The sequence below is a fragment of the Leuciscus leuciscus genome (assembly GCF_965113295.1).
Source record: "Leuciscus leuciscus genome assembly, chromosome: 14".
Classification (NCBI taxonomy): domain Eukaryota; kingdom Metazoa; phylum Chordata; class Actinopteri; order Cypriniformes; family Leuciscidae; genus Leuciscus; species Leuciscus leuciscus.
The window spans coordinates 37,115,883-37,141,544 of NC_138738.1; the positions used below are offsets into that span (position 1 = coordinate 37,115,883).

The following is a 25,662-nucleotide window of genomic DNA, read 5'->3' on the forward strand; positions in this document are numbered from 1 at the left end:
ACCAACTTTACCTAAGTCAGAGTATGACCATGAGTATGAGTGGGATCTTTCACCCACTGAACCATGTTAAATGAATTGATGAGATTTAAAAACTCCATTGTCAGAGGTTTTGACTGACAGCACACATGAATATTAAAGTCCCCTAGCAGAAGAACATTGCTGTAATTAGTTACACATTCACCTATAAAAGCAGTAAATTCACTTATAAAATCTTTCACTAGGTGAGGGGGGCGATACAACAGCGCTAACAAAACAGGATCGTCAAATTCCAGTCGCAACAGCTGTAACGTTACTTCAAAGCTAATGTAGACTGAAGAAGGAACAGAGCGACAGTAACTACACTGTAAAAAATGATTTGTTGACACAACTTGACTTAGTCAAGTCATCTTGTTGCATTGACTCAGTTAAGTTTAGCCAACATTAGGATTTAAGTTCACTCAACTTGTATGTATTTGTTGAAATAACTTGCAGTAAATTGAGCCAACGTACTGTATCAATTAATAAGCATTTATAAGTTTTAGTTAAGTCAACTGAGAAACATATTGGTCGAACTTAATTTTTCATGTTTTCACAACAATTAATCAAGTCTAATTGACATAAAAAAGTAATTTTTCCTCAACATCATAACTTAACTATTTGAGTTTACTGGACTTCATTGCTTGCTTTAACAAGAAATTCTAGATATCTATCTGGAACCAGATTTTTAATGAAATCAACAACTGCAAAATTGAAACTCTCAGCATTTATTTTTTTTAAACAGATGCATTGCACCCAAAAGACACAGACACAAAGAATTATCTTGCAAAGATCAAAAAAACACCACAAGAAAAACCCTCACAAATATACAGCTCACACAAACAAGTGCAAACTTCTCTATGCACAGACCCATCTTAGAGCCAAAATAGTACAAATATCTCTCCTTGACATTATCAGATATTTTCATTGCAGGAACAAGTGTACATGAAGAATTCACAATAAGCTGTGTTAAAAAACTTCACAGATTAAACTGTTTAAAAACAGTGTCTTCAATTCACACTCGTAGAAACATGACAAGGAAAGAGCAAGCAGGACAAGGTAACAAGAAAACAGTCTGTTTGAAAATCAAGAATACCAATGTTACACTTAAAACAATGATATCTAAAATAACAATGCTCTTAAACTTTAAAACAGTGCAACGATTTAACAGTAGCAAGAAGGAAAAAAGATTTTGTTTGTTTTCTGTCTCATCTCAGCAACTTGCTCTTCAAAGAGTGAACTCTTGAGTTCAAGAGTCTGATCCAACACCAATAAACAGGCCCTGTATCACTTCAAAAGTGAATTTGAATTTCTTTGGGTACTCAAGGTTTAATGCGTACACCAGGCCCATCAAGTTCAGAAAAGCATTAGGTACATCACTCAGGTGACGCATTACCACTTCTTCCTCAATCACCAGGACAACGTCTTTGTAGAACGCCGACTGAGGTTCCATCACATTTTCCACAACCAGTAGGATTCCTATCACCAAACCCTTGATCACTTCCTCTTCAATGTCACTGGGCTTTATAGAATGCAAACAAAACAAGGTACTATTAGCCTACTTAAAACCAATTACACAAACAATATACAGTCTCCAGACCCCTGCAAATTGTTTTGCCTTAAAGGTTTCAGCTTACCTCACATATTTTCATGAATTTTGAAGGACTCTCTCGCATGTACGACGGCAGGCCAAGCAATGCTGCAGTCATCATCCTTTGGTTTGTTGTCTGTAAATTAAAGGATGGTTAAAGTACCAGCTTTATTGGTTCAATCCTTTGTTTTTCTTTATTTGTTTATCCTTTCTCCCCCTCCCTCTGTCTTGTTTTTAGAAAAAATAAAAACACAAAAACATTAATTTCAAATTTGTTCCCGGCGCCGCAAGCAGCGTTGGTCTGGTTTCACACTCAACTTGATTCTATCGAACCCTGGTGCGTTTTTGTACATATTACGTCATCGCAAACATGCACGGCGCATGATAGAAAACAGAACGCGGGTCAGTATAATTCGGTGCTGTTATGCACAGCTGAGTGAACAACACAGGTTTACTGTGTGTGTGTGTGTGTGTGTGTGTGTGTGTGTGGCATAAGGTGACCTTCTGCTGCTTGCAAACGGACTCTTTTGAGGAGACAGTGGATTTCCAAATTTGTTGCCCTGATTCCACGCGCTGTGCGCGAATACACTGCAGGCTCACTCTCGCTCGTATCCAATGTAAATCATCAACACTGTCATCCCTTACATGTGTTTTATTTAACTAAATACATCATAATCAGCTAAAACGCATGCGTAGGTCACTTCACTTCCTGAACAAGCGCGCACCCGAGTCCATGTTGCTTTCTCATTCACGCGAACTGCGGCATGGTTCAGGAGCAACCGAACTCAGACCAGCGTTCACATTAGCGTTTTTTCATGCGAACCGTGCCCCGTTCCGAACTAAACTGCCAGTGTGATAGCACCCTAAGTTTAATTCGGAACGGGGCACGGTTCGCATGAAAAATCGCTAATGTGAACGCTGTCAGGCGGACCCGGGTGTGCACTGGGGTACCGAACCCGAGACTACCTAGAGGAGGTGGTCTGAGTTCGGTTGCTCCTGAACCATGCCGCAGTTCGCGTGAATGAGAAAGCAACATGGACTCGGGTGCGCGCTTGTTCAGGAAGTGAAGTGACCTACGCATGCGTTTTAGCTGATTATGATGTATTTAGTTAAATAAAACACATGTAAGGGATGACAGTGTTGATGATTTACCTTGGATACGAGCGAGAGTGAGCCTGCAGTGTATTCGCGCACAGCGCGTGGAATCAGGGCAACAAATTTGGAAATCCACTGTCTCCTCAAAAGAGTCCTTTTGCAAGCAGCAGAAGGTCACCTTATGACACACACACACACACACACACACACACACACACACACACACACACACACACACACACACACACACTAAACCTGTGTTTTTCACTCAGCTGCGCATAATAGCACCGAATTATACTGACCCGTGTTCTGTTTTCTATTATGCGCCGTGCACGTTTGCCATGATGTAATATGCACGCAAACGCACCAGGGTTCGATAGAATCAAGTTGAGTGTGAAACCAGACCAAAGCGCTCCTGGAGGGCCAATAATGTATTGCAGAGTTTAACTCCAACTTGGTTCAACAACACACCTGCCTGGAAGTTTGTAGTGATCCTGAACACCTTGATAAGCTGGTTCAGGTGTGTTTAATTGGGGTTGAAGCTAAACTCTGCAGGATCTTGGCTCCCCAGGAGCAGGATTAGGCACCCCTGCCTTAAATGAATTGGGGTTGTAACAACACTTTAAAAGATTTAAAAGGATAGGTTACCAAAGATGATAATTGTCATTTACTCACCAACATGCCACTCCAAACACATGCAAAAATATTCATAAATGAACAATGGCTAGGCTGTTAAGCTCTATAAAGGACAAGTCAACACTATAAAAAATGCAGTTAAAAGTAGTGGATGAGTCATGTTGCCTATTTTAAAAGTTGTAAAACTTTTTGTAATGAACTGATCATATCAGTGTTAATGTTACTACGACATACTACAACAACAACATCAAACCTCATTAGTTCTTGTGTCATGACATTTGATCAAAAGACTTGCAAGAACCTAATGAGGCTTGATATTTATGAAGTAGTTAATACAATAAAACATTATTGTAAACAAAGACTGAAATTTGTATGTTTTCATCATACAAAGAGATTGTATGATTTCAGAAGACTTTGAATATGACATACAAATCGTATGGGTTACTTTTTAGACACTTACTCTGAAGTAATTGTATGAAAAGATGTCTCTATCACTAGGTTTATGATGTAAGTGAGTAAATGATCACAGAATTGTCATTTTGGGGAGAGAAAGACTGCTTTAAAATAAATTGACTTACATCCTTATCAAGGCTCTCCAGTACTGAAGTCATTTCTGGAATGTCCTCATACCGCTTTGACCTGAATAACTGTATCAGCTTTGAGAGATGACCATCTAGGCCTTCCAAAAAGGACTTGCTCGGGTCCTTTGACACAAGCCTGGAGAATTCTTTGCTGATCTATAAAAACATAAATACATTAACAAACTGAACAAAGATGAAAGAGTTAAAACATTTTAATTTCACTCAACATGAAAGAACTGGTCATATAATCTTAGGATATTAAGTTTGCCCATATCTTCTAATAGAACAGCACTTGTTTGTGTCTACAATTGTTATAATAGGCATAAAAAAATGGGTCATGGCTTGATGACCATGGGAAAATGTGGGTCGAATTTAAACGAGTTGAGAACCACTGTTATAAAGCTATTTAAAACATCATTCAATGTAAATTGAGCAGATAATCGTAATTAATAATCGCCAATTACAATTTCAAGGGAATAGCCTAATCGAAAATTATGATTTTTCCATAATCATGTAGCCCTAAAACATCTTACTCCCCAAATACAATGAGGAAAAAAATATCAACATTTTTTATTTCTATGGCTGGGTGATGCATTGAATATTATACTGATGATGTTGCTGTCAATATAAAAGTGAGCAATGCTATAAATATAGCTTTTATTATGTGAAAATGTTTTCTACAAATAACGTAATTCTGAATTTCATGATTCTTCAGGGCTTAACAGGTAACACAAATAACATACAAGTTTAATAATGTGATTATTACACTTCAAAAAGTTATGATGACCTTATATTAATAACTTACATCTCAAGTTAGCCTACCTAAGGCCTACAGAAGACACACCGTTTGCACGTGCTCAAAAACATTGGTAGCCTAACTCATGTCATTTGAAAAAATAACAACTGGGTGTTTAAGAAAAATAAGTCAATCAAGCATTTTTATTTGTCATGTTAAACACAAATATGGACTGGCGGCGCTGCTTCAGATATTAACTTAACTTACTGGTTAGTAGGTGTTTCTAACGATAATGAGATCCGATTAACAACACGCTAAAAATAACTTATATGTACACTATTTTAGCTATTTATCAACATTAACTTATAATGACGACTTCTCTTTCTGCTCACGTCTCGACAGCAGCTCGGTGTCTCTGTCTAGCGAGCAGAAATTTGCCTGGCAGTGAGTGTGGCTCCTGATAACAAAACACGGACGAGGTGCACTGACGAAACAAGCCTAATTTAACATGAAAGAAAGCACAAATCACGGTATACTTACTCATTTCATTATTTGCAGTCCACAAAAGTCCCGTTACTCGTTCAAACGCGGGCTCCTTCCTCTTTTCTTGCATCGGCAACTTCTCGTGCAGAAAATGGCGATGGCGCGTCTACTTCAAACTCGTTCAAATAGTACGTCATCATGACGTAAAGTTTCTGGCACATGCGCATTACACAGAAAGTTGATAGAACCTATGTTTTGTTGTTATATGAACACGTTATTTAAAGTTTTCCATTTCCCTTCAAGTTGAGGTTGTCATAACTCATCCTATTGTGTAGTGAGACACTGCAAGTTGACAGGACATGATTTCACTAGTTCACCTGACTAAAACTCAGAATCACTTTTTACAGTGTAGGCTACTAAAACTGTTTTTTAAAATCACCGCTAGACCACCCCCGCGGCCAGAAGAGCGCGGAGAGTTAAAGAATGTGCAGCCTGCCGGAATCAGCTCAGCAAAAGGACTTAAATCACCAACCTTCGTCCAAGTTTCTGTGATGCACATAAAATCCAATGCGTGGGTAGTAAAAAAGTCATTTAAAATGAACGTCTTATTGACTAGCGACCGAGCATTAATCAGAGCCATCCTGGAAGGTACCGAGTCAGAGATCGCGGGAGAGAAGACTCTATTCAAAGATCGAAGATTCTGTAGATTCCGGCGCGTCCATATAGGCGAACTAGGCAATTGCCTAGAGCGGCACTTTTGTAAGGGCGGCAAAATGTGTGCCAATCGGGAATGAACAATTCACAAAATAGGCTATATGATTTGCTGAGCTGCCGCTGCGCCGCCCCGCGCCGCCCCGCCCCCTGCTCTCACGAGTCATGACTCATGACTGAGTGATGGGAAGTTCGGATAATTTTACTGACTCTCTTGTTCGATCTCGTTCATAAAAATGAACGAATCTTTATTTGAGTCATTTCGTTAATTTAAGTGGCTTTAAATGTTACACAGCCAAAATCCCCGATCACATCCACCTACGCATAGTATACCGGTATGTATATATTTGCTTCCTCTTGGCCTAAAGTGTTCCTGCAACGGGAGTGTTCTCTGGCTAGAGCGCAGAACAGCGGAGTTTGTATGGACAGAACTGTGCATGCCTGAGCTTGTGTTTTGGGTTAAGCTGCGTTGCTTTGACATTGTGGAAAATATAACAATAGAAACAAAATATAGGCAATTAGCATTTTTACCCATTATTATCAATCTAAATTAATCTCGATTTTAATTTAACTTAATTTCGTTTTTCTTTATGTAAATTTCGTTTTTCTTTATGTAAATTTCGTTTTTCTTTATGTAAATTTCGTTTTTCTATATGTAAATTTCGTTTTTTCTTTATTTAAATTTTAAATTTTGTTTTTTCTTTATTTAAATGTTTTTTTTCTTTATTTAAATTTCGTTTTTTCTTTATTTAAATTTTACATTTAGTTTTTTTCTTTATTGAAATTTTGTTTTTCTTTATTGAAATTTTGTTTTTCTTAATTTAAATCTACCCTTTACTGTGTCAGTAATTTGTTAGTCAGAAAAATATAGACTACCTTAAAGTATTGCTTAATTTAACAGACATGTGTGTGTGCGTTTTATATTGCAGCGTGGATAGGGGCGTCACCACTTTTGAATAAGAAACAATATCAAGACTATAAAACTCCTCAAAAAACGCGCACACTCTCAAACCTGACTGCACATCACATTTTTGACTTTATTGATTCTGCTTTTATTCCGGAGTCCCTTTTATTTTATTGCTCCGGAGTCGCATATCAGTCACAAAATGCGCCACGAGGAAGAAAAAAACATATATAGCCTAAGTCGCACTGGACTAAGTCGCTTTTTTTTTTTAAATGTATTTCTCTAAAGCGGCACTAAAAGAATGTTTTAAAACTTTCACAGAGACCTCAAACTGAAAGCACAAAGCCTGTCTTTACATTTAATTTCGTTTTGTATTAATTGTATCTTAATTTTAATCGATGTTTCATCAACCAATTGTCTGGATTCAATAAATAAGAAGAATATATAAGCTATTAGAAAATAGATAATCAGGACACGGAGGCGCTGGCGAACCTGGAGCTCGTCTCATAAATGAACCGAAACTCACCGTGGGCCGTAGCCTATTGCCTCACAGACCTGAGACATATAGATAGCTTGAAATGTCTACTTTTAAGCAGAACAATTCAAAACGAAAGAAAACAGACTGCGCTGCTTATGTAATTCGTATGAAATGTGCATTTCTCTCTGGCTTGGAAGATCGCGAGTCGTCAACTTCATCTGTCTAGCCGACAATGACATAAAAAATAACTGTTTTATTAGTAAACAATTAAAATGTCTCCTGCTATATTTTACATATTTGCCTGTTCCTTACAAAACACTGACAGTGGGGTTTTTGACGGGTTTTTTTTTTTTTTTTGAGCAGCTGCGGACAAATTCTTTCGACACACACACACACACACACACACACACACACACACACACACACACACACACACACACACACACACACACACACACACACACACACACACACACACACACACACACACAATATTACGTAACACTCTGCGCTTATGTTTTAAAAAGATAATTTAACATATAAATAAAAAAAATTAAATAGCCCACTTATTACAAATAAATGACTAAATGCTAAAAATTAATACATTTTAATGAACAAACATATGCGTTGCATTTACAATTCTGTGAAAACAGGGGGTGCTGCAGCACCCCCAGCACCCCCACTTCCCGCGGCCCTGTTCGGACCAGCCCTAGGGGCGGCACAAATGTTTTTCGCCTAGAGCGGCAGAAGTGCACGCGCCGGCCCTGGCTCCACCGCGGCGAACACGGATCGGAGGGTATCAGTGGATCGTTGAATGAGAGTCCTGGAGAATGGTCCGAAGCCAGCGAACAGGTGGATCGAGCAAACGCCAACAGTGGCGGTTCTAGACCACAGTAACTGGGGGGGCCAGGCAGGGGCCACTTGTGCTTTTAGGGGGCACACCTTTAACATTCATCTTAACCTATTTTCAGTATTATTTCAAGTCATTTTTCACCATGTCATGCATGACTGCAATCTCTAGAAAAAGCTAATTTAAATATATTAGCGAAGCTAATAAAACAATTTCAATTCAAATGAATGTTTCATTATGTTTAATTTTAGTGTGATATAATGATCAATAATAACACATTTTTAGCATCTAAGCACATCTAGACACTTTTTTACACCTGGGGTGGGCGATATGGCAATAATATCATATCACAATTTTTTTATTTTTTTTTTATAGGAAAATCACGATTTTATCACGACTCTTTTTTCATGTTGGTTTTACTATTTTGCATGTGACTGAGCATTACAGCCAAACTAATTTCTCTATTTTAAAAACAAAGCCTTATAGGTAACAAAATATAGGTAAGAAAATATAAAATAAAAAAAGAGTGGCAGACATTTAGGCCAAAGTGGCGAAAATAAAAATCTTTGTCACTATTTTCTTTGTTATTAAAAATTAAGAACAGAGATACATATTACACATACACAACTTAATATACAAATGAAATAAACAGTGCTTTATTTTTTCAGCTATAGATGTATTTAACAGTAGAATTGAAGAAAGTAATTAAATGAACAAATATGAAAATAAAACACAACAGACTTAAAGTTCTCAGTCAAGAGCAGTGAATGATTTCCTCTGTGTGTTTTGTTGTTTTATTAACATTAAAGGGATAGGTCTCCCCAAAAAAGTCATAATTTACTCTCTTAAGTTGTTTTAAACCTGAATAAGTTTCTTTCTTCTGTTGAAAATAAACGTTATTTGAAAGAATGTGAGTAACCAAACAGTTGATGTACCCCTGTGACTTCCATAGTATATTTTTTTCCTACTATGTATGGAAGTCAATGGAGACCAGCAACTGTTTGGTTTTGGGTGAACTATCTCTTTAAGGACAAGCGGCAGCATGTTTATTATTAGGGCTACTGTCTCTTTAAGAACTGCACGCGACTAATAGACACGCATATGACAAGCAGATTTTAATTAATTTTCTCTGTTTGCTTTCACTTTAGACATAACCAACTTTGTTTATGTAAACAATGTCTGTATTTGACAGTATTAGCGCAATATAAGACTTAAAAGATAACTTAGTCCAGTAACAGGCTTTTAGTGCATGTGCGCGTCGAGTGTACCGAGGGGGGGCCAAGCTTGGTGACACGGGGGCACTGGCCCCCCCGGGCCCCCCCCTAGAACCGCCACTGAACGCCAACCAGCACATCGGCCAACGCCTAGATTCCACGTCGTCATGGAGACGAAGCTGGACGCGCAACAGGTGTTGTGCCTAATTCCGACCCCCGGCTGGAGACTATGGAATGCCAAGTCTGCCAATATTAAAAATAAATAAATACATAAATAAATATACAAATAAATGTAAAAAATAAATAAATAAATAAATATATAAATATATAAATAAATAAATATACATAGAAAAGCAAAAAAACGAAAATAAATAATTATTTATACATTTATTTCCTTATTTATGTATATATTTATTTTTTTTCCATATTTATTTATTTATTCTTTTATTTATTTATACATTTGTTCATTTCTACATTTATTTATTTATACATTTATTTATTTTTACATTTATTTATTTCTACATTTATGTATTTATTTTCTACATTTATTTATTTCTTCATTTATTTCTTCCTACATTTCTTCCTGCATAGGGTAATGAGGAGGGCGTGGTTTACCTCAGACATAGCAATCGAGCTCAGAGTAAGCGAAGGCGAAGGGTTGAGGCCACAGTGACACCCTGTGGCGAAATTCAATAAGTATCACTCACTGACGTTGATACGGTCTGTGACTGCGAGGTATATGGTCAGAATCCTAAATCTTACTGTGTGACATGGATAGGCTACTCTTTATTCCGGACATGGCCGTAGAACATCGTTTGGTCTGGATTTGTAAAATGTCCTGGGCTAACAAACATGAAACAGGGACTCTGAAACGGAATTGACATTTTCCATTTTTCGGTCAGAACTCACAGAAAGGAAGCAGGGCACATATAGGCTACAGTGAAGTCGACGCAAGCATATTGACCAATGCTTTTGAAACGAGACCATTGCATTTGAATGTAGCCTAATTTCCAAAAACAATACTGACAGCAACAGAAACCAGGGCCGCGGGAAGAGGTTTTAGGTTGTGGGTGCTCACCACTTTTGAATAAGAAACAATATCAAGACTATAAAACTCGTCAAAAAACGTGCACACACTCCAACCACCTGCCTGCACATTACATTTTTGACTTTATTGATTCTGCTTTTATTCGTAATGCAATGGACCGGTCAATGGGACATAAATTAATCCTTAAAGGATGGGACTTTATGGGACATTTGCACAAAAAGAATAAATAACTTACCCTTCCCACGGAACATATCTTGTGAACAGATTCTCACACTTTCTCATGCCTGACAAAGAGTTGGTTGCTAAGTAAGCAAGTTTGCACACATCTTTGAGATTGTACCTGTGTGTGTGTGTGTGTGTGTGTGTGTGTGTGTGTGTGTGTGTGTGTGTGTGTGTGTGTGTGTGTGTGTGTGTGTGTGTGTGTGTGTGTGTGTGTGTGGTGGGTGGGTATGTGGGTGTAGGTGTGTGCTTAAGATGCTACTGAACTGTTTAAGTGTGTTTGCTGGAGAGAGAGAGGAGACAGAGAGTAAATGGGTTGATGGCCTCCCTGGTTCTGTTTTTTGCAAACTTGTTTGTTTGTAATCTCAATGGACATAATTTTATCCATAATTCTGTGAAATTTCTATTTTAAAATTGTTAGTTTTAAAATTTGTCATACCTGCAGGGACTACAGGTGGAAATTAGCAATTGTTGCTATAACCTGGCCCAAGACATATTCTCTTGTTTAACAAGTTTAATGTTTATTTGTGCATTGTCCCTGTTTCAAATAAAATAATTTCCATTCCATTCCAAATAACTTACCGTAGCCTTTATAAGTCGCTCCGGAGACGCAAATCAGTCAAAAAATGCGCCACGAGGAAGAAAAAAACATATATAGCCTAAGTCGCACTGGACTAAGTTGCATTTAAAAAAAAATTTATTTCACAAAAAAAAAAAAAAAAAAGTTACAGACAGTTCTCCGTTACGGACGTGAGCGCTCTAAAGCGGCACTAAAAAAATGTTTTAAAACTTTCACAGAGACCTCAAACTGAAAGCACAAAGCCTGTCTTTAAATTTAATTTCGTTTTGTAGGCCTATTAATTGTATCTTAATTTTAATCGATGTTTCATCAACAAATTTTGATGAATTTAATAAGAAGTAGCTAAATATAGGCTATTAGAAAATAGATAATCAGGACACGGAGGCGCTGGCGAACCTGGAGCTCGTCTCATAAATTAAACTCAGCGTAGGCCTATAAGGTAGCCTATTGCCTCACAGACCTGAGACATATAGATAGCTTGAAATGTCTACTTTTAAGCAGAACAATTCAAAACGAAAGAAAATAGACTGCGCTGCTTATGTAATTCGTATGAAATGTGCATTTCTCTCTGGCGCTGCGAAGATCGCGAGTCGTCAACTTCATCTGTCTAGCCGACAATGACATAAAAAATAAGCAGCGCAGTCTGTTTTCTTTCGTTTTGAATTGTTCTGCTTAAAAGCCCAGGACATTTTACAAATCCAGACCAAACGATGTTCTACGGCCATGTCCGGAATAAAGAGTAGCCTATCCATGTCACACAGTAAGATTTAGGATTCTGACCATATACCTCGCAGTCACAGACCGTATCAACGTCAGTGAGTGATACTTATTGAATTTCGCCACAGGGTGTCACTGTGGCCTCAACCCTTCGCCTTCGCTTACTCTGAGCTCGATTGCTATGTCTGAGGTAAACCACGCCCTCCTCATTACCCTATGCAGGAAGAAATGTAGGAAGAAATAAATGAAGAAATAAATAAATGTAGAAAATAAATACATAAATGTAGAAATAAATAAATGTAAAAATAAATAAATGTATAAATAAATAAATGTAGAAATGAACAAATGTATAAATAAATAAAAGAATAAATAAATAAATATGGAAAAAAAATAAATATATACATAAATAAGGAAATAAATGTATAAATAATTATTTATTTTCGTTTTTTTGCTTTTCTATGTATATTTATTTATTTATATATTTATATATTTATTTATTTATTTATTTTTTACATTTATTTGTATATTTATTTATGTATTTATTTATTTTTAATATTGGCAGACTTGGCATTCCATAGTCTCCAGCCGGGGGTCGGAATTAGGCACAACACCTGTTGCGCGTCCAGCTTCGTCTCCATGACGACGTGGAATCTAGGCGTTGGCCGATGTGCTGGTTGGCGTTCAGTGGCGGTTCTAGGGGGGGGCCCGGGGGGGCCAGTGCCCCCGTGTCACCAAGCTTGGCCCCCCCTCGGTACACTCGACGCGCACATGCACTAAAAGCCTGTTACTGGACTAAGTTATCTTTTAAGTCTTATATTGCGCTAATACTGTCAAATACAGACATTGTTTACATAAACAAAGTTGGTTATGTCTAAAGTGAAAGCAAACAGAGAAAATTAATTAAAATCTGCTTGTCATATGCGTGTCTATTAGTCGCGTGCAGTTCTTAAAGAGACAGTAGCCCTAATAATAAACATGCTGCCGCTTGTCCTTAAAGAGATAGTTCACCCAAAACCAAACAGTTGCTGGTCTCCATTGACTTCCATACATAGTAGGAAAAAAATATACTATGGAAGTCACAGGGGTACATCAACTGTTTGGTTACTCACATTCTTTCAAATAACGTTTATTTTCAACAGAAGAAAGAAACTTATTCAGGTTTAAAACAACTTAAGAGAGTAAATTATGACTTTTTTGGGGAGACCTATCCCTTTAATGTTAATAAAACAACAAAACACACAGAGGAAATCATTCACTGCTCTTGACTGAGAACTTTAAGTCTGTTGTGTTTTATTTTCATATTTGTTCATTTAATTACTTTCTTCAATTCTACTGTTAAATACATCTATAGCTGAAAAAATAAAGCACTGTTTATTTCATTTGTATATTAAGTTGTGTATGTGTAATATGTATCTCTGTTCTTAATTTTTAATAACAAAGAAAATAGTGACAAAGATTTTTATTTTCGCCACTTTGGCCTAAATGTCTGCCACTCTTTTTTTATTTTATATTTTCTTACCTATATTTTGTTACCTATAAGGCTTTGTTTTTAAAATAGAGAAATTAGTTTGGCTGTAATGCTCAGTCACATGCAAAATAGTAAAACCAACATGAAAAAAGAGTCGTGATAAAATCGTGATTTTCCTATAAAAAAAAAATAAAAAAATTGTGATATGATATTATTGCCATATCGCCCACCCCAGGTGTAAAAAAGTGTCTAGATGTGCTTAGATGCTAAAAATGTGTTATTATTGATCATTATATCACACTAAAATTAAACATAATGAAACATTCATTTGAATTGAAATTGTTTTATTAGCTTCGCTAATATATTTAAATTAGCTTTTTCTAGAGATTGCAGTCATGCATGACATGGTGAAAAATGACTTGAAATAATACTGAAAATAGGTTAAGATGAATGTTAAAGGTGTGCCCCCTAAAAGCACAAGTGGCCCCTGCCTGGCCCCCCCAGTTACTGTGGTCTAGAACCGCCACTGTTGGCGTTTGCTCGATCCACCTGTTCGCTGGCTTCGGACCATTCTCCAGGACTCTCATTCAACGATCCACTGATACCCTCCGATCCGTGTTCGCCGCGGTGGAGCCAGGGCCGGCGCGTGCACTTCTGCCGCTCTAGGCGAAAAACATTTGTGCCGCCCCTAGGGCTGGTCCGAACAGGGCCGCGGGAAGTGGGGGTGCTGGGGGTGCTGCAGCACCCCCTGTTTTCACAGAATTGTAAATGCAACGCATATGTTTGTTCATTAAAATGTATTAATTTTTAGCATTTAGTCATTTATTTGTAATAAGTGGGCTATTTAATTTTTTTTATTTATATGTTAAATTATCTTTTTAAAACATAAGCGCAGAGTGTTACGTAATATTGTGTGTGTGTGTGTGTGTGTGTGTGTGTGTGTGTGTGTGTGTGTGTGTGTGTGTGTGTGTGTGTGTGTGTGTGTGTGTGTGTGTGTCGAAAGAATTTGTCCGCAGCTGCTCAAAAAAAAAAAAAAAACCCGTCAAAAACCCCACTGTCAGTGTTTTGTAAGGAACAGGCAAATATGTAAAATATAGCAGGAGACATTTTAATTGTTTACTAATAAAACAGTTATTTTTTATGTCATTGTCGGCTAGACAGATGAAGTTGACGACTCGCGATCTTCCAAGCCAGAGAGAAATGCACATTTCATACGAATTACATAAGCAGCGCAGTCTGTTTTCTTTCGTTTTGAATTGTTCTGCTTAAAAGTAGACATTTCAAGCTATCTATATGTCTCAGGTCTGTGAGGCAATAGGCTACGGCCCACGGTGAGTTTCGGTTCATTTATGAGACGAGCTCCAGGTTCGCCAGCGCCTCCGTGTCCTGATTATCTATTTTCTAATAGCTTATATATTCTTCTTATTTATTGAATCCAGACAATTGGTTGATGAAACATCGATTAAAATTAAGATACAATTAATACAAAACGAAATTAAATGTAAAGACAGGCTTTGTGCTTTCAGTTTGAGGTCTCTGTGAAAGTTTTAAAACATTCTTTTAGTGCCGCTTTAGAGAAATACATTTAAAAAAAAAAAGCGACTTAGTCCAGTGCGACTTAGGCTATATATGTTTTTTTCTTCCTCGTGGCGCATTTTGTGACTGATATGCGACTCCGGAGCAATAAAATAAAAGGGACTCCGGAATAAAAGCAGAATCAATAAAGTCAAAAATGTGATGTGCAGTCAGGTTTGAGAGTGTGCGCGTTTTTTGAGGAGTTTTATAGTCTTGATATTGTTTCTTATTCAAAAGTGGTGACGCCCCTATCCACGCTGCAATATAAAACGCACACACACATGTCTGTTAAATTAAGCAATACTTTAAGGTAGTCTATATTTTTCTGACTAACAAATTACTGACACAGTAAAGGGTAGATTTAAATTAAGAAAAACAAAATTTCAATAAAGAAAAACAAAATTTCAATAAAGAAAAAAACTAAATGTAAAATTTAAATAAAGAAAAAACGAAATTTAAATAAAGAAAAAAAACATTTAAATAAAGAAAAAACAAAATTTAAAATTTAAATAAAGAAAAAACGAAATTTACATATAGAAAAACGAAATTTACATAAAGAAAAACGAAATTTACATAAAGAAAAACGAAATTTACATAAAGAAAAACGAAATTAAGTTAAATTAAAATCGAGATTAATTTAGATTGATAATAATGGGTAAAAATGCTAATTGCCTATATTTTGTTTCTATTGTTATATTTTCCACAATGTCAAAGCAACGCAGCTTAACCCAAAACACAAGCTCAGGCATGCACAGTTCTGTCCATACAAACTCCGCTGTTCTGCGCTCTAGCCAGAGAACACTCCCGTTGCAGGAACACTTTAGGCCAAGAGGAAGCAAATATATACATACCGGTATACTATGCGTAGGTGGATGTGATCGGGGATTTTGGCTGTGTAACATTTAAAGCCACTTAAATTAACGAAATGACTCAAATAAAGATTCGTTCATTTTTATGAACGAGATCGAACAAGAGAGTCAGTAAAATTATCCGAACTTCCCATCACTCAGTCATGAGTCATGACTCGTGAGAGCAGGGGGCGGGGCGGCGCGGGGCGGCGCAGCGGCAGCTCAGCAAATCATATAGCCTATTTTGTGAATTGTTCATTCCCGATTGGCACACATTTTGCCGCCCTTACAAAAGTGCCGCTCTAGGCAATTGCCTAGTTCGCCTATATGGACGCGCCGGAATCTACAGAATCTTCGATCTTTGAATAGAGTCTTCTCTCCCGCGATCTCTGACTCGGTACCTTCCAGGATGGCTCTGATTAATGCTCGGTCGCTAGTCAATAAGACGTTCATTTTAAATGACTTTTTTACTACCCACGCATTGGATTTTATGTGCATCACAGAAACTTGGACGAAGGTTGGTGATTTAAGTCCTTTTGCTGAGCTGATTCCGGCAGGCTGCACATTCTTTAACTCTCCGCGCTCTTCTGGCCGCGGGGGTGGTCTAGCGGTGATTTTAAAAAACAGTTTTAGTAGCCTAGTTACTGTCGCTCTGTTCCTTCTTCAGTCTACATTAGCTTTGAAGTAACGTTACAGCTGTTGCGACTGGAATTTGACGATCCTGTTTTGTTAGCGCTGTTGTATCGCCCCCCTCACCTAGTGAAAGATTTTATAAGTGAATTTACTGCTTTTATAGGTGAATGTGTAACTAATTACAGCAATGTTCTTCTGCTAGGGGACTTTAATATTCATGTGTGCTGTCAGTCAAAACCTCTGACAATGGAGTTTTTAAATCTCATCAATTCATTTAACATGGTTCAGTGGGTGAAAGATCCCACTCATACTCATGGTCATACTCTGACTTAGGTAAAGTTGGTTTTATATCCGCATATATGCACATTCGCGGACTTCCGCGTTTAATAACTCGTGAACTAAACGTTGTTGCTACACACAACACCTATCACATATAACTACAGATAAAACACCAGAAGCTACAACATAAATTTCCTCAAAACGATCTTTCCTTCGCACTGGACAAAATACATTATCTCTATGCGCAGGCTGCTAAGAAGGGACCATCTGCAAAGTGCAAACCCGAAGGAAAGCTAGTTTTGAGGAGATTAAAATATTAAAATAATGTTATTTGTGTAGTAACAATATTCAGCTCACGACATATTGAACGCGGAACTCCGCAAATATGCGAAGCGAATATAAAAAGCAACTTTACCCAAGTTGCAGACTTGATCATGTAAGTTAGGACCTTCACTATGAACATAGTCAAGTTTTTTTTTTAAAAACCATCCAGGGTAAAAATAGTTTCAGGTTTGATATTTGCTGCTTTAGTGTACTTTTGTGTAGGCTATTGTACATACAGTACGCAAAAATGTTTTATGTAAAAGTTACAGTAATTCACCAAAGAGATTTTTTTCATGTTCCAAAGGTTGTAGTATGTTCCTACTGACCAGGGCCCGGTTTCCCGATAACGCTCACTCTTAGCGTGCTAAGAAGACTCGAAAGATATATCTTACCAAATTTGTTTATGTTCCTAAGTGTGTTCCCCGAACTATACCTTAGAAAGCTGCTTAAGATATACCTTCTTACGTGCGACGTTACCCGGCGCTGTCCGTGGCGATGGTGCTGAATTGGTTGAAATCGATGGCTCGAGAATCAATTATTCTCTCGTGCAGGGGCTGTTTATGTGAGAAAGTGGTGTTCTTTATTAGAGAAGCACTTCAGAAATAGTTGAAATTGCATTTATTATGATTATTGGATACTATAAAAAATAATACAAACTATAATAGCCTATAATAACCTAGCCTACATATTTTTAAATTGTAACATATATTGCTGCCACAATAACCTTTTCAAAAATGTACGTGCCTTCTTCTCTTTCCCATTTTTGTTCGCTGAGGTGGAGCTGCGATGAAATATTGTTCTTGGAAATACTTTCCAGCATTTCAGTAATAAAAGTTTACATCTTGCGTACGGTGCTCGCCAGTGATCAAAAAGGATTTAAACCGTGAATTTCGAATCTCTTGTAAACTCGGAGATATGGATTCAGACGGCAATTAAATTACCACACGACCTGTTTGTCAAAAAACAGAAGGTACTAATTTGGCCAGGGATTTTTACGCGGGTTGGGTGAGAAAAACACTGATATTATGGATTCGGACGGCACTAAAATCACCGACTTACCCCTGTAAATGTTTAAAATACGACGAGCCCATGAGAAACAATATTAGCATCCGAATACGCTGATTTCACGCAGCCGCCATTTTGAAATCGAAAGTGAGGCTCCGGTGGGAAGAACCCCGGAAGTAAAGATAAACAACAATGCCTTGGATTACCAACCTAAAGCTGCTGCCGCGATTTACACTATTGGATGTTAATATTCAATATAGGATATGTATATAGTTCATTCCTGCTTCTTTTTTTACCTTCTGAATTATGTATAAAAAAAAATATTTTCTTTATAAATGAATTTCACTGTATATAGTCTAAAGTATTAAAGAAATGTATGTACATTTTTAGAATTGACACAACATCATTAAACACAACAATATGCCATCGCATTCACGACTCTCCTGTGATTAAAGGCGACACTTCCGGTTTTCTGCCCACCGGAGCCTCGCTTTCGATTTCAAAATAACGGCTGCGTGAAATCAGCGTATAGGACTTAACTGACAGTAGCCTATGCTTTCACTGGCCTTTAAAAGAGCGTTTTAATTAAATTAATAATATTGTATAATAATATAATTTTAAAAAATAATCAGTGTAATGACAATTTTATTCTTTGCATGAAAACACTTGAATTAGCCTAACTGAACACTGTCTGGGTGTATTAAAACTTCAGAATTATATTCATATAGCCCTGCAACAGTGATAAGGTAAAGCTAAGAGTGGTCCAGACCAACCTTACGAAAGTGTGACTTACAAAAGATATACTTAGCGTACGAACGTTTCGGGAACCGTCCCATAAGGTTAAGAGAGAGGTTAAGGAATAGGTTAAGAACTACTTAGAGATAAGAACGCTTTGGGAAACCGGGCCCTGGGCTGAGTTTCCCGATAACGTTGTCTCTTAGCGTGCTACGAAGACTCTTAAGGTATAACTTAACTGAAGGTATACCAGTTCTAGGTGTGTTCCCCGAACTATACCTTAGGAAGCCGCTTAAGATATCCCTTCTTACGTGCGACGTTACCGGGCGCTGTCCGTGGCGATGGTGCTGAATCTGCTGATATCGATGGCTCGAGAATCAATTATTCTCTCGTGCAAGGGGCTGTTTATGTGAGAAAGTGGTGTTCTTTATAAAAAAAGCACTTTAGAAATAGTTGAAATTGCATTTACTAGGACTCATGGGATATTATAAAAAAATAATCCAAACTATAATAGCCTTGCCTACATATTTTAAAATTGTATCATATATTGCTGCCATAATAACCATTTAATTTTTTTACATGCTTTCTTCTCTTTCCCATTTTTGTTCGCTGAGGTGGAGCTGCGATGAAATATTGTTCTTGTAAATACTTTCAAGCATTTCAGTAATAAAAGTGTACGTCACGTACGGTGCTCGGCAGTGATCAAAAAGGATTTAAACAGTGGATTTTGAATCTCTTCTTGAAAACGCAGAGATGTGGATTCAGACGGCAATTAAATTACCACACGACCTGTTTGTCAAAAAACAGTAGGTACTAATTTGGCCAGGGATTTTTACGTGGGTTGGGTAAGAAAAAACTCTGACATTATTATGGATTCGGACGGCACTAAAATAACCGACCCTGTGAATGTTTAAAATACCGTATACGAGCCCATGATAAACAATATTAGCGTCCGAATAGGACTTAACTAGCCTATGCTTTCACTGGCCTTTAAAAGCGCTCTTTAATTAAAATAAATTTATAAAATTGCATTATATATAATAATATAATTAAAATTCTAACAACAATCAGTGTAATGACAAATTTATTCTTTGCATGAAAATACTTGAATAAGCCTAACTGAACACTGTCTGGGTGTATTAAAACTTCAGAATTATATTCATATAGCCCTGCAACAGTGATAAGGTGAAGCTAAGAGTGGTCCAGACCAACCTTCCGAAAGTATGACTTACAGAAGGTATACTTAAATAAGAACGTTTCGGGAAACACGTATTAATGATAAGGTACAGCTTAAGGTGTAACTTAAGAACGACGTAGCGTTAAGAAGGTTTCGGGAAACGCAGCCCAGACTGACTTACTACAGGTGGAATTTTGACAGTACCTCCCTTACTGTACAATTATCAAATATATTTATGTAATAAACATTATTACATGTGTTTATTACATATGTTTATGTAATAAACTGTAATTCACCTATAGTGTTTTTATATATATATTCCAATGGTTGTAGTACCTAATTTCCTAGTGATCAGACTGACTTGCTACATGTTGAATACTGCCAATACCTACCTTACTGTAAGTATACTACAATCATATTCTGAAGAAATTATTCTAATTTCACCTTTTTTCATGTTCCAGAGGTTATAGCATGTTCCTAGTGATCACTCTACTCAATTAACTTTGATCAATGTATTAGGTAAAAGTATGTATTATAACTGCTGTTCCTAGTACAACACATTTCTTTCATTGATTAAAGATATTCAGATACTTTAGATTAATCATATTTTCAATGTTATAAATAAGCAACACCCTTATTGTAATGATTCAAGTTAAATTTTGTTATGAAGTCCTGAAGAAGTGGATTCTGGAATACAGGATAATGTATGAAATTCAGAACCGTGGACAGCGTCGTTTCCAGCGTGCGAAAAACATGTGTTGTGCCAAATTTCAACCCCCGCCAAATTATTACCCTCTATTGGTACGTTTAGGATTAGTTATGGGGGTGTGGTTAGCATCAGAACACATAATGTGAGAGATATTTGCCAGTACATCTGCAGTTGGCTAAAATGTAGTTGTCTGTTTGCACACGATGAAAAACAATATGAACTTTTTAGACGGCCCCTATCTTGGTTACCACACTACATTGAATATTCAACTAAAGTATGTATGCATTAAAAATATACTTGCCCATTTTGATCGATTGTAGAAAATGTTGTAGTTCACAATCTTTGTTGTCAATATCATGTAGCTGCTTCGAATCTGAAAAAAAAATTGCTTTATTGACTATTTAATTGAAAAAGTTATTTAACGCGAATGTGCGAATATCGAATATAAAACCAACTTTACCTAAGTCATACAGCGGACCTGGTACTCTCACATGGTGTTTACTGATGTTCAGGTTTTTGACACTCTGATCTCTGATCATATACCTGTACTGTTTTCTATGTCCTTTCCTCCTTCAAGATCGCACATTATTCCTACTGCACAATGGACTCGTTCCTTTTCTCCCTGTTTCCGTGATGAATTCACTAACACCTTTAATGAGGTGTGTCTGTCTCTGTCCCTGGAGTCACCCTTACCCGACTTGGATGCTGAAGAACATCTTAGTCTGTTTAATACTGTATGCTCCGAGATTTTAAATACCACTGCTCCTTTAAAAACGAAGAAGCCAAAACCTAAGACTGAACCATGGCTCAATGATACCATCCGCTCTCTGAGGCGAGCATGTAGAAGAGCAGAACGTAAATGGAAAAGTGATAAGCTACAAGTTTCTTATGAAATGCTGAAAAACTCCCTCAGTGCTTTTCAGAAAGCCATGATATCTGCTAAGTCTAAGTATTTTTCTAAAAAAACATCATAGTTCAAAAGCCTTATTTTCTGTGTTAAATTCTGCTCTAAATCCTCCTGTAAATGTGATTTCAAATCCCTCAGTATCGTTATGTGAAGGTTTCTCAAGGTTTTTCTGTGAGAAGATCACCTCTCTAAGATCTCAGTTACAACCTTCTGCTATTGTCTCACCTGAACTGGGTTGTTCTTCAGCCATATGGAGCGTCTTTGACCCAGTTTCTCTTCTGTCTCTCAGAGAAATTGTTGATCACTTGAAACCTTCCTTCTGCTCTCTTGATGTTCTTTCTCCCCGTATTTTGAAACAAATTTTTGATTCAGTTGGAACAAGTTTGGTGTCTTTTCTGAATAAATGCTTGAGCACAGGGACTATCCCTGATAGCCTAAAACAAGCTACTGTTACTCTTCTCAAGAAACCTTCACTTGATGATAGGGATTTTAATAATTTTCTACCTATCTCGACACCACCTTTTATTACAAAAGCTTTGGAGAAAACGGTTCTTAATCAACTCCAGTCTTTTCTTAGCTCAAATCAAATTCTTGAAACTTTCCAGTCTGGTTTTAAGCCTCTGCACAGCACCGAGTCTGCTTTATTAAGGGTATCTAATGATATATTATTACCGACTGACGCTGGTGACTCGGTGATCCTAATACTGTTAGACTTAACCTCGGCTTTTGATACAGTTGATCATAAAACTCTTTTATCCCGACTAGAATATTTTGTGGGCATCCAGGGAACTGTCCTCAGTTGGTTTAAATCATATCTAACAAATAGAAGTTTCTCTGTTAAACTTGGTAATTTCTCTTCCTCGCCTGCTCAACTCTCCTGTGGAGTGCCGCAGGGGTCTATTCTCGCACCCATTCTTTTTTCCCTGTATTTACTTCCTCTGGGCTCCATTTTCAGAAAGCATGGTGTATCATTTCACTGCTATGCAGATGATATACAAATTTATTTGCCTCTGAAACGCAACAAAGATACTGCTCTGAAATCTCTTTTTGCATGCCTAGAAGAAGTAAAAATGTGGTTTTTCAACTTTAATAGCAGTAACATTGATCTGGATCACCTCTTTCCAACTTCATCTTGCATTAAAAACGTAGGTGTTTTCTGGGATCAGAACTTCAAATTTGAAAAACAAATGAATGCAGCGATTAGTTCTTGTTTTTTCCAGCTACGTCTTCTCTCTAAGATCAGATCCTCTCTTTCTGAGAAAACCTTAGAGATTGCTGTCCATGCGCTCATTACATCGCGGTTGGATTATTGCAACTCCCTCTACTATGGCATGCCCAAACACTCTGTTGCTCGTCTCCAATTAGTACAGAATGCTGCTGCAAAGTTCCTCAAAAGAAAACGCAAATTTGATCATGTTTCACCTATTTTAAAATCGCTGCATTGGCTACCAGTGCATTTTAGAATTGAATTTAAAATTGTTTTTAAATCCGTAAATAATCTGGCACCGAGCTATTTGTCCGAGCTTCTCTGTCCACATAATCCCACACGAAACCTGAGGTCTGGTGATCAGAAACTTTTGTCTGTCCCCAGATCACGATTAAAGAATAGAGGAGACAGAGCCTTTGCGATTGCTGGCCCTAGGCTGTGGAACAGCCTTCCATTTTACACCAGAGCGGCTCAATCTCTAACTGTTTTTAAATCCTCTCTTAAAACCTACTTTTTTCTTTAGCTTTTAATACATTGTGAGCTTTTGTCATGAATATGTGGTTATGTCCTTGTTTTGTATCTTGTGTATTGTTCAGCACTTTGGTCAGCCCTGTTTGCTGTTTTTAAATGTGCTATATAAATAAATACAAACTTGAAACTTGATTAACTCGCCATTGATTGTTGTCCTATTTGTTGTCCTATTCTCTTAACCAAATCTCTGATTTAACCAAATCTCTGATCCCCCATTAAACACTTGATTGCAATGTTTTGAAGAGGAGAATAGCCTAATCTTAAGGACTAGGAAAGGCCAGTTAGGCTGTATAATCGGTCATAATAATTACAGCTTAATTCTTCATTAATATCCCAATCCATAGTTTATTGTGCAAACTGAGGTTTGAATGTGGAACCTGGGGGTTTGCATAGGTAGGAGAATCATTAACTTCCTCTTGTTTTTCAGCAGATCCAGCTGTTCCTCAACCAGGCCCGAGGGCTCCATCTGATGGTGAGTAAGTCTAGGTTGGTAAGGTAAGTTTTAAATCTCTTCACTCTTTGGTGAAGACAATGAGGGTGTTTATTTATAACCTAATAAACCTAAGTGCGTTCATAACTTCATACATGACCTAATAAAAAATATTAATATGAACTCCATCATCACAATCTGACCACATGCACATTTACATCTCTTTCATAGATGAACACTTAATCAATAGGAATTCGACAGAGCTGATAAAACGAGTTCATAATGTGGACCCCATCCTAGATGAACTAACCCTATCTCCTCTTGTTTTTCAGTAGCTCCAGTTGTTCCTCAACCAGGCCCGAGGGATCCATCTAATGGTGAGTAAGTCTAGGTTGGTATAGGTTTTAAATCTCTTCACTCTTTGGTGAAGACAATGAGGGTGTTTATTTATCACCTAATAAACCTTGTTCATAACTTCATACAAAATATTAATATGAACTCATCATCAGTATCCTCACAATCTGACCACATGCATGTTTACATCTCCTTCATAGAGGAACACTTCATCGATAGGAATTCGACAGAGCTGATAAAACGAGTTCATACTGTGGACCCCATCCTAGATGAACTTCATCAGAAGAAAGTCATCTCAGACGAGGATTACAGTGCCATTCGTGCTGAGAAAACCCCACAGAAGAAGATGAGAGATTTATTAATGGGCCCAATTAAATCTGCTGGCACTAAAGGGAAAGATATTTTATATGATGTTCTTAAGAAGTCAAATGTCTTCCTAATTGAAGAGCTTGAGGCTCCGGGAAGATGAAATCTATTACATTTTTACTTTACTCAAATTTAAATTGCCATTGTTTTAAAACTAGGCGTTTTATCACTTACTGCAAAACCAGCTAAGTTTGAATGTTTTTTTTTTTCAAGCAGACAACCTCTCACAAAATCAGGTCCAAAATCTTACTTGGTAGAACAAAAACAATGACATCTTTATTGATGATTAAAACACTTGTCTGTACGTCTTCGCATACTTATCTTTTTATCACCAGTCAATAAACAACCAAGTTAAGAATCCAGATTTTTGTTCTTTTCTATAAACCCTTTTAATTTCTTCTGTTTATCCTTTTAATTTCTCTGTTTATTCAGACTCTTTATATTCCTGATTCAATTTTGCATGGGTATAATGTCTTGTTGATACAATGTCGTATCTGATTTATTACCAAGTGTATTATTAATCATTCTGTGTTCTGTATTAGCATAGTCAATGCAATGCTAGAAATGTCCCTAGAAATACACACTCAAAAAAATAATCTGTTGAACGAACTTAATTAAATTAAGGAAAGGTTTTCCACGAAATTGAATTACATTTTTCCAACAAAATCGAATTAGTTTGAAATAATTTGTTGTAATTTTGTTGTATGAATTTAAATTAATTTAGTCATTCCTGCTAGATAAAGTTTTGTCAGGTTAACTACATTTAGTTTTTGTCCTGCCTTAAATCACCAACATTATAATTTTAGTTAATTTGACTCTACGTTCACTTCTAATGATAGACACTACTAGTGTTCAATTGAATTAAAAACATCTTTTACATAGTAATATAATATTACTTGTGCAGGACTGCGAGAGAGGTTTACACATGGGGGCGGTTTCCAGGACAGGGTTTAAATTAAGCCAGGAGTAGGCCTTAATCAAGAATAGTTAATCGTGTCTTAAAAAATGGCTTTCTGTAACACAGATTAAGTACGGATTAGTTACACCTGGACTATGGAGTCCTGAACTAAAATAAACCAGATTAATTTAAAACCAATTGTGCTAATCTGAATTAGCATGATAGAGGTTGCCTGTAAAACATGGAATGAACCAAGAAAAGCTTAAAATTGCATGGAACTGAGATGCAAATCCAAGGAAACAATGGAATCAGAAAAAGACTGCAATCAAAAAAAATTTACTAAACAAGAGAAAATTAT

At 37.0% G+C, this 25,662-nt stretch overlaps 1 protein-coding gene and 1 long non-coding RNA gene across 3 annotated transcripts; one reads left to right on the forward strand and one right to left on the reverse strand.

The window, feature by feature from the left end:
• Positions 1-331: 331 nt before the first annotated feature.
• On the reverse strand, positions 332-5,542 carry LOC309513939 (uncharacterized protein). The gene is made up of 4 exons (XM_082190049.1): positions 5,195-5,542; positions 3,916-4,074; positions 1,653-1,742; positions 332-1,537 (listed from the first exon to the last, which is right to left on the reverse strand). Exons 2-4 carry the CDS (start codon positions 3,946-3,948, stop codon positions 1,265-1,267), a joined length of 396 nt encoding a protein of 131 aa, XP_082046175.1. The 5' UTR covers positions 3,949-4,074; positions 5,195-5,542; the 3' UTR covers positions 332-1,264.
• A 17,929-nt stretch (positions 5,543-23,471) lies between these two features.
• LOC309474002 lies at positions 23,472-24,768 on the forward strand. Of its 2 annotated transcripts, XR_014197166.1 has the most exons (3): positions 23,472-23,728; positions 24,019-24,063; positions 24,241-24,768. It is a non-coding gene; the product is annotated as an uncharacterized lncRNA (long non-coding RNA). The 2 variants fall into 2 exon arrangements; XR_014197167.1 differs by lacking the exon at positions 23,472-23,728 and having other exon boundaries at positions 23,834-24,063; positions 24,243-24,768.
• The last annotated feature ends 894 nt before the right edge of the window (positions 24,769-25,662 follow it).

Coding starts and splice junctions, on each gene's coding strand:
- LOC309513939 (XM_082190049.1), bottom strand. CDS start 3,948: ATGACTTCAGTACTGGAGAGCCTTGATAAGGAT. Junction 1,743..3,915: donor TGGAGAGCCTTGATAAGGAT/GTAAGTCAATTT, acceptor TTTAATTTACAG/ACAACAAACCAAAGGATGAT. Junction 1,538..1,652: donor AATTCATGAAAATATGTGAG/GTAAGCTGAAAC, acceptor CATTCTATAAAG/CCCAGTGACATTGAAGAGGA.